The sequence below is a fragment of the Lissotriton vulgaris genome, chromosome 3_1, assembly GCF_964263255.1.
Source record: "Lissotriton vulgaris chromosome 3_1, aLisVul1.2, whole genome shotgun sequence".
Classification (NCBI taxonomy): domain Eukaryota; kingdom Metazoa; phylum Chordata; class Amphibia; order Caudata; family Salamandridae; genus Lissotriton; species Lissotriton vulgaris.
Genome location: NC_141689.1, coordinates 2,017,731,248 through 2,017,746,139, shown reverse-complemented (window position 1 = coordinate 2,017,746,139; position 14,892 = coordinate 2,017,731,248). Strand labels below are relative to the sequence as shown.

The window sequence follows — 14,892 nt, the reverse complement described above, 5'->3', positions numbered from 1 at the left end:
TTGTATTAGGATATTGACACTTTTGCAATACTTGATTTAGTTCATTTTTACCTCTATGATGCTGAGTATCTCTTGTAACTTTTGTTCCTTTATTCATTAGTGACAGAAAGTGTCCATTTGTAGGAAAGAAACAGACACCTATGATTTCAGGTGCCCACGTTCCTTTTTTTCTTTTCATTATTCACTACTTTATCACTTTGCACATTTTGCAGTAGCCCTAATACATTTGGTCCTGGTGAAGGCAAGAACTACTTGGTCCATTTAGTTGCTGAAACATGTTGACCTATATACCATCGGAGTAGTTATTTGTTGTAAACTGCTCTTTGTTGCTTTGTTTTTAACATTGGAGGATTGAGCAAAATAATTAAAGTACTGTTGCTCACTCGCCCAATTTTAACACACTTTTTCTCACTTTCACATGCACTGCAATTCAGTCACTCACTGGTTGAGACGTTAAGCTAACATCACAAGGACCTCCCAGTGAGCTATCTGTGGATGGCGACATTCCACCTAGTCCTTATCCATCATTCAGATCTCAGGGAGTAAGGTCCACAAGGAGTCCCAAGTGATGAAGGGCGGTATCGAGTGGTGACTGTTGGTAATCCTTATCTTGTGATGATGTGGTAGGATCGGATCAATCTTTACCAATCAAAAATGTTTTCTGATCTTGACTAAGTGTAGTTGCTCAATTTGCGTCATACGAGGTTAAAAGTTCTTCTCTTTTCTTGACTCAGTCCTCCACATAACGTCAAAACGAACCTCGATCCCAGCAGCCTTATTATTTCTAGATGCCAAAATGGCTTTCGATAGTGTGAAATGGGAGTACTTGTACGCAGTATTGGGTTGCCTCTGCTGTGAATCTAATTTTAAGAGCTGGGTGAAGCTCCTCTATCATAAGCCATTGGCGAGAGTCAGACACAACTTCCTTGGGGAAACCCACTCGTGTAAAAATTCCCATTAGGGCCCGGGCCACCGCAGGTGCAGTAATGGTCCTCAGAGGAATAGCCTCTGGGTATTGAGTGGCATGATCCACCAGTACCCGGATAAACCTGTGACCGGCTGAAGTGGGTGGATCTAGTGGCCCAACAATGTCGATGCCCACCCTTTCAAAGGGGGTGCTAAAGACGGGTGATTGTTCCAGGGGAGCCTTTAGCTTAACCCCTGTTTTCCCACTGGCTTGACAGCAGACACACTTCCTACAAAAAGTGTCGGACGCAACCCTCATCTGAGGCCAATAAAAGGGTGGGACAAGCCAGGCAAAGGTCTTGTCCTGAACCAGGTGTCCTGCCAAAGGAATTTCATGAGGCAACTCTAAAAGAAAGGCTTGGTAATGCTGGGGAACTACCAAGGCCCGGGACGAACCATGCACCGGAGCCTTGGGTTCACTGTAGAGTAGGCCATCCTCCCAGTAAATGTGAAAGTTCTCTGAAATGTTACCTGCTGCCTGGGGTTCGGCCTGTCGCCTTAGACCCTCAAGGGTAGGGCACTCCTTCTGCCCTTGACAAAACTCCTCCCTGGTAGGTCCTCCCTCCATTGCCACTCTGCAGGGATAGGTAAGTCCTCCAGGGAGACAACATCCCCCTCTGTGGACTCCGGGACCACCACCTCAGGTGCCCCATCCATCTCACGGGGTATGGACGCCGAGGCAGGTTTTCCCCGTCCCCGGATCTTCCCCTTGTTGGCTGCTGGCTGGGCCTTTGTTCCAGGCTTGAACCCTTGCGAACTCCCCCTCCGGGCAGCCACGGACCGCGTTCTTGCACAGGTACAATCAGGTGATCCAAGCATTTCTGTATGTGTCTGGAACTCCACCTCTTTCCAAGCATTGTGCTCAAGGTCGTTTCACAACAGACAATCGACTGGCACGGCAGGGCTCACTGCAGCTCGTAGAAGGCCCGCGACCCCTCCCCACTAAAAGGGAACTTCGGCCACGGGATAGTGACCTATTCTGCCTTCAGCCATCACAGCTGGGTGGAGTACGTTAGGAATCACCTGCTCTGGGGACACCAGCTGTCTCCTTACCATGGTCATACTGGCACCTGTGTCCCTCAGAGCCTCCCCTCTCTGGCCGTTGATGGTGACCCATTGCCTATACTTTGTGGTATTTGGAGGCACATGGACCTTAGGAACCATCTTGCTGTCTCCCAGGGACACTAGGGTTAGCCCTGCCCACTCACCTCCCTTCTCTAGGGGCAGCTCTTCCCTGAGCACTGAACTCGCCACCCCAGGGGTTTTTCCTCCTGTGGGAGGGTGTGGTCTCTTTGGGCACTTGGTATCCCCCTTATAGTGCCCAATCTCGCCACAGTCATAACAGCGGACAACCCTAGGCTGCTGACTACGGTCAGGATAAGGGGGTTTTTGTTGGCTAACTTTGGGAGTGAAACCTGACCCCTTCCCTTGCAAGCTATTTTGGGGGCCTTTCGAGAACTCCTTCTTTTTGTCTCCCCGCTCTTTCTTCTGGATAGCGCCCTGACCAGTCCTTTGGGAATCCCCCTCCAGTTCCCTTTGAGGACACCTGGGTACTAGCCCAGATGTCCGCCTCCTCTGCAAGCTTCCTAGGGTTAGTCAGCTTACAGTCCACCAGGTGTTGACGCAGCTCCGGAAAACATTTCTCGAGGTGGTGCCCCTTCAGGAACAGTTTATACAAACCCTCGTAATCAGTAACCTCACTGCCTTGCACCCAGCCCTCTAATGCCTTCTTAGCGTAGTCCAAAAAATCCACCCAGTTTTGTGTAGTTAGTTTATGGCTGTTCCGAAATTTCTGCAGATATTTTTCAGGGGTCAGCCCAAACTTCCTGATCAAGGCAATCTTCATTGTGGGGTAATTGGTCTGTTCCTCCTGTTCCAGAGCTAAAAGAGCATCCCTCCCCACCGAAGGCATGTACTTATACAGGCCACCCCCCAATGACTCTCTGAAATCCCATGGGCTCTTAGCGAGACCTCATAGGCAGCCAACCATTTAGCAATGTCATCTCCTACACTAAAACTGACGACTACATCTTTGGGCAGGTAGGATCTGGGCTCCCTGGTAACTTCCTTAGGTACGCTGCCACCCATAGGATTACTGGGGGTCCCTATCTGTAGAGCTTTGAGGTCTAACTCCCTTAAGTTAAGCTCATGGGCGAGCCTCTTCTCCTCCCTCTCCTTTTCTAACCGGGCTAACTCCAATCTGATCTGTCTCTCCTCCCTCCTGTCAGCTAACTCTGCTGAAGACAGGCTTCCTCCTGAAACACTACTACTTGCCATAGAAGGCGTTCTGGGTCCTGCGACCACATTACTGCTTTCAGGGTGGAACAGTGGTTCTGCCTCCTCCGTGGTATCAGGTTCCAATCCCTCCTCATCCTGTTTTCCATCAGGGTGGGCCATTACCCATGCTCTTAAGCTGGTCTGGAGCTCTGTCCTTTTTGCACCTCGTTTAAAGAACACCCCCCTTTCTTGGCAAAAGTCCCTCAGCTGTGTTACTGTATAATTCTCCAAGTTAACCAGCTCGAACTCCATCCTGCCAGGTAGGACCTCAACAATACGAAACTGGATTCTGGTCAAAAGGGACCTTCTTTGCAGGTTACACCAACCACCAGACAGGGATATTTTGGGTAAACCAAAAATATCCAATTAGGGAGACCAACTAGGAGAAAGCTCCAATCAGAAAAGAAAAACAAAAATTCAGGTGTAGGGTGCGTGGTGCACACTGGGCCGCTGTCAAGTGAATGCAAGCACAAGTCCTAATCCCACCACTGAACACCAATATGTTGGACCCGGGTCACCGGTCCACCAAGGGTAGCCTGGCAGAGAGTGACAAGACCTAACTTCAAGGCAATCGTGTTGTACTTGCGTCACACTCACCACAGCAATCCAGTGCACCTCCACCAAAAATGACTCCACACAATCTTTAGAAAAGGTAGAAAAGCTGTATCTTTCCTTTCAATTAGGTTTTCAGGTGCATCACAATTAAAAAAAAATCAACATTTTAGACATTACCATTGGATCACCTGCACTTGTAAACGCATGTCTTGACATAAGATTTAATTACTTAAGCGAGCCTTATTTTGTCATAGCACTAGGAAGCAGGTTAGATGTAAAGATACATTACCAAAAAGGACTCATTTCAATACACAACTGATAGGAAGCAGCTTCTAGTGGCAGCTCTGCAGCAATGGTACTTTGAGAAGGAATCAAAACAATCGAATAACTTGAGTGATGAAGGCAGGCTAAAACAATAAGTCAGATATGTATTGAATTTGCACAACATTCACTTTAAGAAGGCAGTTCATTACATTAAATCAAACCAGTATTAAATCGACTGCATAATACATCCACTTAAGTAAGGCAGTTCTTAATTCCAGCAATGTAGCAAGGCTCTCACTACTAATTAGGCATGGCTTCCCATCACTTTCAGTAAGTAAACGTGCCCCAGGCTTATTACTTGCTTTGCGCTACTTCCAGGATGGCTGTAGCGGATAGTAGCAGTCCCTTGGTAGGCTAGGGAAACTACTTTTGTGGTGTAGCTCTTCTATTCACTCCCCTGGGCCCACCATTCTCTACCTCCAATGGGGCCAGGGAGACAGATCAATGTCAAGGCCCGGCGAGGATCTCAGTGGGCTGCGTCTTCCCTCCCACCAGCCCAGACCCCAGCTTACTTGAGTTCAGAAGCTCTGTCATTTGCTCCGGTAGACCAACAGCTCAGGGGACAAGCCTTCCCTCATTTGGCTCCCCGAAGGCAGTTGTGTCCGGTATCAGCGGGGACAGGCCTGTGAGAAGGTGGCCCGATATGCAGCGTTCGCTATTCTAGCGACCACTATGTATCGTTCCAACGACCCTTATGGTGATTGGTTGTAAGTCAACCTTAGACCAGCTATCCTAGTAGCGTGGATACGAGCAGTCTTCGGGCTAAACTCTAGAGGGCGTGTTAAGCCAGCTGTAATACCATCACATACCCCTTGAACACCAAGTGAAAGGACACCACACAAGTGTTATGAAAATAAACAGTATATTTATTAAGAATCACAACAGCCCTGTACTCTTTATGAGGACAGGGTACTAAGCACAGAACCAAAGCTCTTAGAAAATACTTCAAGTGCACAATTAAAAACAAGTACCCGAGGGCACGGAAAGTTTAGTGGTCTCGGGCGGACCCGATAAGGCAAGTCGGAAGCGAGGGACTCGGGACCCTAGAGTAAGGAGGCTATGCAGGCACCGAAATGCCAAAGTTACCTAGCCACGAGGGCTGCGGCTGCACAAGTCTTACAGGCGTCGGGGGTCTTCGCTGACGAGCCAGAAGCCGGAAGAAAAGGAGTTGCTGGCCGGCGACCAGTGATGAATAGTTCGTAGAGATCCAAGCCTGGATCAGAGATCGATGATACCTGAAAGCAGAGGGGACCAAGTTCGTACTACTAGCCAGTAGTCAGAGGGTGCCAGGAAGGCACCGGATGGCCGTCACCTCGACTAGGTGAGTGGGCGACGCTAGGCTCTGCAGTCTCACGGACCAGGAGGCGTTGTCGGCGACCCGGATGGAGGTGCGAGCTGTCCCACGAAGATTGATGCTGTCGGTGTCGCTGGGCCCAGGATTGGGGCAACAAGCCGTGGCAGATCTCAGGGCCACGTGGTGGGCCTAAGATGGCGTCTGGAGTGGACCAGGAGGGTCCGGGGTGCTCCTCTCGAAAAAGGGAGCAAGGGCCGGTCTGGAGCAACCAGACCAGCGGCGTTGGTTGTCGGATGTCGTCAAAGAAGGACACAAGCCAGCGGCTAGTGACCAGACAACGTGTTGAGCAGCGAGCAGAAGGGCCCTACGCAGATCGTGGAGATGCTGGGAGACTGCACTTCGGTGCTGGAGCTGCTCAGGGTCGGGGCTTCTCGGACCCCAGAGCACTCCCCAGAGAATTGCTTCGATGGTCGTGCTGGTTAAGAAAGTGTGCAGGTTTTGATGATGGCCGGTCCCTCGAGGTCTCGTCGCACCCACAGATCTCAGCTGAGCTGACGACGTGGGTAGAGGTCAGAGGTGCCAGGGAAGCCGGTTCTCGTCGAGCTGGGCCGTCGGATCCTAGAGGAAGGACTTGTAGCAAACCGCAGAGTTCTTAGATGGTGCCTGCGGATGCAGGGTGACTACTCCTTAGTCACAAGGGAGAAATCTTGAGAAGAGTCTCGAAGTCCTTTCGTAGAAAGTATTCTTGATTCAAAGATGATCTAATCTGGAAGGGTCCCCGCTCCGGCCTTTATCCTAAAGAAAGGGGCGGGTACATGACTAGGTCCTGCCCTAAGGGTGGGACCAGGAAGGGGGGTAGTTACACCCCTCTCCCCCTGCTGGACTTTCCCCAGGTTAGGGGCTGCGCGCCCCTGGAACTGGTTCTAGCCGGCAGATGCGTAGTGAGCACGGGGTGCCACTCCACAGTCACCTTCTTGCAAAGCCCTACCTACCCAGAATACACAAACCCTGTCTGGGACGGTGCGAACACCGCCCTTGACAGGAAACCCTTTGTCCAAGCTCTCCTCGCTGGAAGGACTCCCAGCAGCAGGGGGTCAGACTTGTGTCTGTGGTGGCAGCGTCCATTTTGTGGAGCTGAGGCTTCAGTTAACTTTAACCGGGGTTCACAGTTACGTACATGTCGTGTCCCTCTAGAAGGGCAGAATGCCAACCTCGTCGCCAGGAATGGTGAGAGGGCAGCACCCCGATTCGTATGACACCTTACTCGACATGTCTTGATAACGCGAGACCGAAGTTACCGATATGGGTCGCGTTATCATGGAACAGCCATTGGGTCTTGGTTCCGCAAGCTGCAACCAGGCTCGGCTCGTGCCGGAGTCCAATTCACACAGTTCCATGCACTCTGCCTTCAGGATTGTCAAGGCCTGCCATAGGAGTGACTGATAGGGACTCGGGTGTCCATTTTAAGGTTAGGCATAGGGATACTATACCTACAGCAACGGGCGAGTACGCCACGTTGCCCCAGCTGTCGCGCAGCCAGTTGTGTCAGATTTAGATGGCCATCCAGGGGTGGCATAATACACGCTTCAGCTCCTGGTAGGCCCTGGTTACACCGATGCCCTGAGTTACAGGGTCTGACAGGGTGGCCCAGTTCCAATTGGGTAATGCACCTAAGGTACACATATCAATTTAGCGAGAGAACAGCTAGGCTGTGGGTCTGATTGGCAGGCCCACAGCCCGAGAAAGTCGTAAACCAGTGAAACAAAAGCAAAAAGTCCGGGTGATCATAGGATTGCAGACCCTACTCTCCTACAAGGCCCACAGAGGTTGATTCCTCCCCTGGGGACAAGTAGCGCGTCAGCCACAGCCTTTCCGGCTGTCTCCGTGCTACTCCACTCCACGCTCAAGGTAGACTCCTCCCTCTGCCTCCTTCCAGCTCACCTTTCGGCGCTCTCCTCTGTCAGCACTGGGGCGGGGCTTCAACTCAGCCGGTCACCTGACTCGCACCCCGCTGAGGCGGCACTTCTCTCACTAACGCCGGCCTCCCAGAATCTCCTCAGCGGAGGCCCGGCGGTTCAGCAGTGTCCGCGCCACGCCTCTGACCCACCCCAGGACCGGGCACAAAAGCACCACCAGCTCCGGCTCCCGGAGGGAATCAACCCAGCTGCAGGGACTTCAGGCAGGCTAGCGGCAGAAAGGTAAGGTGTGCGCAGGAGAGGACAGGTCACGCCAGGGTCTGCGGAAGTCTCCACACCCGCACTGGAGAGGCAGGCTCCGGGTGATTTTGACAGGGCAGCAAGAGTCTAGGTAAACTAGAGCTCCAGGCGGCAACACGGCGAGGGTGAGGAAAAACGAGGGCAGTAGCACTCACCCCCAGCTGTCAGATCGATTGCCCCCACACCCCAGAGTCAGTCCAGAATTTCTCTCACAAATGGTACAAAAGGAGTGAAGTGGTCCTACAGAGCTGTTAATGGCAGGGGTAGGTCAACGCGCAGGGGGCAGCATTAACAGAGAGCGGTGGAAGCCCCTAAGGACAATTGGACCCCCCCTCAGTGCAACAACCTCCCCACTTAGTAGCCTTAACTCCTGACTGGACTCTCTACACAAAATGACTGTGGCACCCCTTCCCTATTTATAGCCTGGGCCCTGAGTGACTAGAGTGGACCAGAAGGTTCTGGAACCCCTCATGTCATTCTATGACCCAAGGCTCTGAGGTGACAGTTGATAGGCCTCCATTTTGTAAAGGAGCACCTACTCTCCCTAATTTTAAAAGAGCACCTGTGCCTCATTATTAATTGGTAATAATGGGGCGCCCAGAGACCTACGGTCAACACCCAAAAACATCATTGGACGCAAAAATAGACGGCAGAAAGGGAGAAAAATAAGGAGGGACCACCCAAAGGGCTGACAGGTCTAACACTAACAATATACATGGAGTGGAATTTTGGTTCTGCCCCTTTCCACACTTTCTTTTTTCAGCCAGCCCCGTTCAGACATTGGCTGCGAGTTTGTCATCTCTTACCTCAGCCCAGTGTAGTTTTAATATCTTGTATAATGCTGTCGGTTGTTTGAAAGTATCCTTCTGTCTCTATTTCAGTGCTTACATGAAACCGCATAACGAACTTCTTTACAACTCCTGGTGGCTCCCTTCCTTGTATCTTGTTTTAAAGTGGTAAGAAAAATGAGTAAAAAAGGTTAAGAGGCTTATCATTGTTTTTCTTGTATTCTTAAGGTTCTTCAAGAGCGTCAAGTGCTCTCCGAACTGAAAGGTCCGTATCCAGTACATCAACTGCAGCATTGCTGCGCCCCACAAAATCCAGCAATGTTCGGGCAGCATGGCTGTAATTCTCGTCTCTGCCGTCCAATTTCTAGTTAAACTTGCTGAATAAAGTGCACTGTGATATTTTGGGGGGAAATAGATAAAGAAAAATGGATTCACATTGAATGCGCACTTCACTTTGTTATTTCTTAATGTCCAAGCTTAAATTTATATGTAAGTATATGTAATATAAATACCCCTCAGATGTGTGTATCCTAGTGTACCTCATTACTTCCACACCTTTCTGAAGAGTTTGTTCCTTTGATGGATTTCCGTGCCTGAGATGATAAGAATACAAACCTTATTTTTATTGGTACCTAATTACTGTAGTTACGTTTATATTTGCATGAAACGTAATGTGCTACTGTGGTTGTGGAACTAATCATCAGTTTGCAACTGTCTGTAAAATAAATTCGATCAAGGTGTTGCTAAGGATTCTACCTTTTCCAATAATAAAAGTTATTTGTATGCTTTTTAAATGTGAAAAGCAACAAGAAGATATAAGGTTTGTAACCTTTTCAACATATTTACCAGCATCCAACCATGGCGACCAACTTCCAGTTTTGTACATCACTTGACTTTGTAAATTGTTTGATTTATGTAATATAATTGTCACAGATGTATTTGTCTCAGAGCTATTTGTGTTCATAAGTTATTGATTTTTAGATAAATATGCAATGAAGGAACGTTCTTTTTGAGCTAAATAATTTTTTATTAAGAAGATAATCACAGAAAAATGAAGACAACAGTCAATATTTCAAAACATTAAATAAAAACAATAGCATAAAGCATATGAGCTAAGAAACATATTAGAAGCTGAAGAACAAGAATGAACGAAATGCATAAAATGATACAAGGTAATTGCAGAACAAAGCAAGTTATACGTGGAAAATAATGAATAGGAATAAGAGCAATTTCTGTGGAGCAATCGGTGTAAAACAGAACTATCAGGAAGAAAAATTTTATATAAGAAGAAGGGAAAGAGAAAAGAAAAAGAATAGGAAAGAAAGAAATGGTGAGGAAAGAAAGGGAAGAGGAGAGGGACAGGAAAAATGAAGGAGATAGGCAATTATGTAGAAGGTAAGTTGGAGGACGAATAAGTAGTAAAAGGTAGCCATAAAAAAATCAGATTTGATCTTTAAATGTGTTGAAGAAGAACATGAGGCAATTCTGTGTTCACTACAGATAAGATTCCACCAATGTAAAACAGAAAGTTTAGAGTTATCTTTCCAATATGTTAATATAACTTTAAAAGCGACAGCAAGGAACAAATCAAATAAAAAAGATTTAGGTGAGACTTGGTCAAAATCTGGAGATAAGGTACCTAGAAATATATTATAGATATTGAAGGGAATAGTATAAGAAAAAATCAATAAGCATTTTGACCAAATATGTACTCAGAAAGAGTGCACATTAGGACAAAGAAAAAGCAATTGTATCAGAGAACCTTCTTCCACATGACATGACCAGCAAGAGGATGAGATGGAGTTATTAAATGTGCGTATGAGCGAAGGTGTAAGAACAACTCTATTATAAATAAAATATAATGACTGTGTTACGTTAGCAGCTTTGGAGGTTTTGAATAGTTTTTGCCATAGTTTGTCCCAGTGAAGAACAGATAGAGTTTGTGATAAGTCGCGTTCCCATTCAAGTTCAACCTTAGATTTATTACGAGGGGAGGGTATAGTAGATAAGAATTTATATAAGGAGGCACTAGGTACAACATCAGAAGAGATAGTAGAAATAGGAGTATTAGGAGAGAGGGACAGCGGAAAAGGTTGAGAGTTGAACTTTTGTAGAGAAGGAAGGAGAGAGGCAATTAGAGTAGTGTATTGCTGTAGGCATGAGTCTGATAGGTGATAAATCTCTTGCAATTTGTGGAAAGATCACATTGCATCATCTGAAAACAGTTGATAAACATAAAGGATACCCTTTTCTTTCCAATGTTTGTAGTGAAAGGATTTATGTTGAAATTTGTTGTGGCTATTAAACCATAATGAGGAGGCAAGAAAGGATTGATAAGCATCAAAAGGTTTAAAGAAAAGTGTGCGTAATATGTGATGAGAGTATTTCAAAATTGGATACTTAGAAATAAAAGTACAATTAGACATAAAGATTACATCCTGAAAAGAGAAATATTCAACAATGAATTTTCAACAGTTGCCCAAGAAGGTTTAGATACATCTCGATGTAGATTAAGCATAAAATTGGCGAATCAAAAATGCATTATGATACAATTTAAAATCAGGAAAACGAACACCACCTTCAGATTTAGGACGTATGAATTTGGAAAGGGCCATACGACCATGCTTATTGTTCCAAAGAAACTTAGTACACATAGAATTAATTTGAGAAAAATAATAAAGAGGGATTTTAAAAGGCAGCATTGACAAAATAAATAATACTTGGGGAGCAATCATCATTTTAATTGTATCAAGTCTACCCCACCAAGATAAAAATAGAGGGGACCAAGAGGATAGAAAATTGGAAATTTTAAGTTTCAGTGAAGTAAAATTATGTGATAGTGTATCACGGATATTGGAAGAAAACCAAATTCCCAGTTATTTAATTTTTTGGGGACACCATGTAAAATTAGTAGACTGAAACATAAACTGAGAACAAGAGTCATTCAATGGTAGAATCTCAGTTTTGGAAAAATGTCATTTGTATCCGGAAACAAGGGAAAATGAGGACATTTCTTTTAAAAAAGGTGGGAGAGAATTTACAGGGTCAGACATATATATATATGAATATCGTCCGCATATGCAGATAGTTTAATATGGTGGGATTTTAACTTAAAACCAGAAATGAGCAGATTAGTTCTAATATGTTGAAGAAAAGGTTCCAAACATAATAGAACAAGCATTTACAATGCAATGGTTTTGCCTTTGTTAAAGTTAGAGCTATTGGCATGGCTCTTGACATTATTTTTATTTATGTTTTTTTTAACATAAATAAATGGCATTGTCATTTACAATAGCAGGGCCCAGGGAAGAAAACATGGAACTCCCACGAAACTGGTCCGGCCTTGACGAAACGATCCGGCTTCCAATGGCTAGCCTCCATTTATGGAGCTAGCCAATGGGAGCCGGGGGACGTTCCTATATCCCATATTGTAATCATTAGAATTTCGCCTGCGATGTCACGACTGCCTGCCAAAGCCCAACAGATAGTTGAACGGGTTGTGCAAGCGCCGCAGAAATTAGTGTGCCACTGCCAGCCATCCTGCAGAAGTGACCCAACCCTTTCAGCCTTCAGACACAGCTAATATCACTACTGTTTTATTTGGTGCCTATAATTTCATAGTGCTTTGAAGATGCCTAACTGAGGCAAATGACACTACACAGAAACCCAATCACATCAGTTTGTTGTGAGCTCTATTCTGTACCTCCCTTCTAAAAAGTTGTGTTTCTTCCCCCTGAGGCCCCTTTTGAGAGACTGCTGAGAAGAGACAAGTATGGCGTCCCCTTAGTAGGGCTTTTATGTTGTGTACACAAGTACACAAGAGTCATTGTGGGTACAATGCAGCAGCCTAGTTACTGATGATAGGTAGACACTGAGCTAGTCACTCTGTGGTCACTGCAGCGCATTGTCCATGCAGGAATTGGTGGCTGCAGTAGTCCAGTCACTACGATAACTCACACCCTGCAGGAAGTGGTCACTGAGGGAGAACAGTCACTACTAGCGCCCTGATACCAAAGGTTGATGGATTGTGGCTTACCATGGATGTTGCTCGAAATGCGCAATCTATTTCACCACAAATTAACACTTTCACAGAAACATAAGTTGATCCCTTGAGAGAGAAAATGCACTGAAAGTAGATGGGTGATTGCACAAGATCCTTATTACTGGAAACACATACTGTACAGATTAAAGTTCAGGTTTTCCAGCTCGCTGAGCCATTCTTGCCCTATAAGCTGTGTGGGATCAAAAGTTTACCCTGTGTTGGTCTACTAGAGATTCTTCCTTCTGCTGGTGACCGCAACTGAGCCTGTTCAGCCACAAGCCTGGGTGCAGCCAGTGAACTAGCACCGTCCCTACGCCCTGTCTAGTCACAGGTTCTCTAACCAACAGATGAATAAGGACTAAGGCAAACCCTCTAATGTGCCTTTTTTTTTTTTAAGGGGGTGAGGGGTTATCGCGATTTTTGTGATAAAGGCAAGCACCTTGTGTGGTGCTGCTTGTACATACTTGCAGTTCTTTCAAGTGCCTTACTGCCTTTCTGGTTTGTCCTGTGGGGATTGGCAGGAACTCTGCCAGACTCCCGGCCTCGGGATGCAGCCTGTCGCTGGCCCTTGGATGCACAAGTTTTCACAATCAACCCCAGAGGTGTTCTCAGCAAATATGAAATGTAAAGCAGCCCCCTGCTTCCGGATACAGACTGTCACGTCACTGCCCTTGGATGCACGAGCTTTCACAATCACCTCCAGCGGTGTGCTCGACAGGTATGAAAGCAGACGCCCGGATTCTGGAAACAGCCTGTCATTAGCACATCAGTGCCTGGAACTGTCGTGGTCTGATGGGTAATGCGGCCATTCCTCGAAAGCAGAATAGGAAGGGAGAGGTGGTGAAGTGGTAGGAGGAGAGGAAGGTGAAGAGAAGAGAGAGCGATGTAAGGAGTGTGAAAGTGAGAGGGTGTAAGTGGGAGAGAATGAGATAAAAGTACAGAGGAGGGAAAGAAAATGCCGGACAATCTGACTCTGTCTCAGGAGTCACGACTGCACAGATGTACCAAAGGGAGAGGTAGGGCCTCCTCTGGCATAGCCTACAGTCAGTGACTCTAAAGCAGCCACCAATGGGCGTTTAACACTCAAGGGGTCTTCTTTAATAAACTAAACAGGCCAGGGCGCCATTTCCTGATCCGATCTCCCAAAGCATTTTTTTGCAACTTCCAGTAACTAAGCCGCACCCGGCAGGGCCTCAAACTGTCTGCTGCCCAACAAACGAAACCAACAACAACATACGCTATCACGCAAGGCCCCTAAGCCACCCTCCCTCCCCCAACTTCGGCAACGGGACGGAATCAAAGTCACCCCGGGCCCCATTAATAATCGCAGCAGTGACAAAAACACTAAAACTGACAGTGCCCCTATAATTATGAGGTTGTTGCATTACCTTTGTCATTGTGATCTGTCCTCGTCGCTCTCGAGCAAGACTGCAGTGCAAACAGCGTGGCAATAGCAAGGATAGGACGCACAACAGCCACGATGAAGGCTTGCGGGAGGGGGAGGGCGCAGGCGGGAACGGGCACCGGAAGAGGCTGCAGAGCAGCACCGCCAACACCCAGAGATGCAGGCCGGGCCACGGGATTGCCAGCAGCCGCTGCCGCCCCCAGGACAGAACCACATCGCTACCGGCGGCTGAGATCTCTGGGGCTCCTGTACTCCCGAGCCTCCTGCACACACGGGTCCTCCCACAGGACACGGCAGAGTGAGCTCCGCTCCGAGGGGAGCCGACCCTCGCTGCCCCTCCGAGAGGTCCAAAGGGGAGAACTCTCTGACCGCCTCCAAGACGAACAGAACCACGCCCAGGGAAGAGAACGCGGGAACGCCCCCGAATCTGGTCCGGCCTTGACGGACAGATCCGGCTTCCAATGGCTAGCCTCCATTTATGGAGCTAGCCAATGGGAGCCGGGGGCGGGTCATCGATCCCACATTATACTCATAAGGTTTTTTTGCGCATGTGCACTGTGTGCGCACTTGCAGGCAAAACCTAAAAAGTAAAGGGGAAAGAGGACATCCTTGGCGAGTGCCCCGTTGTAAGTATAAGTATGGCGAATAAAGACCATTAACAAATACACAAGCTTTCGGATTTGTATATAACAATTTAACATAAGAAATAAACTTGGAACCAAAACCAAACCAATGTAAAGTATGTTACATAAATTCCCAATAGATCCGGTCAAAAGTTTTTTCAGCATCTAATGATAGAGCTGCTAACGGGGAAGTGTATTTTTTGCTGAGGGTTAGAATATTAGAGAACATTCTAGCATTATCTGAGGCTAAACGATCCTTGACAAAGCCAGACTGGTCTGGATTAATAGGAGTTGGAATAACAATCTCCAATCTAGTAGCTAAAATTTTTGCAAATATTTTGCAGTCGTAATTAATGAGGGAAATAGGACGAAAATTCTTACAGAGGGAAGAGTCTTTATTTG

General features: G+C 47.1%; 1 protein-coding gene across 2 annotated transcripts in view; it reads left to right on the top strand.

The window, feature by feature from the left end:
* Nucleotides 1–9,355, top strand: part of CFAP97 (cilia and flagella associated protein 97) — a 507,276-nt gene extending 497,921 nt beyond the window's left edge. For both annotated transcript variants that reach the window (XM_086962501.1, XM_086962498.1), the window contains exon 7: nt 8,649–9,355. In XM_086962501.1, the coding sequence (XP_086818627.1) occupies nt 8,649–8,761 (113 nt within the window). In that variant the 3' untranslated portion in view covers nt 8,762–9,355. The remainder of the gene's footprint in view (nt 1–8,648) is intronic.
* Nucleotides 9,356–14,892: the final 5,537 nt, after the last annotated feature.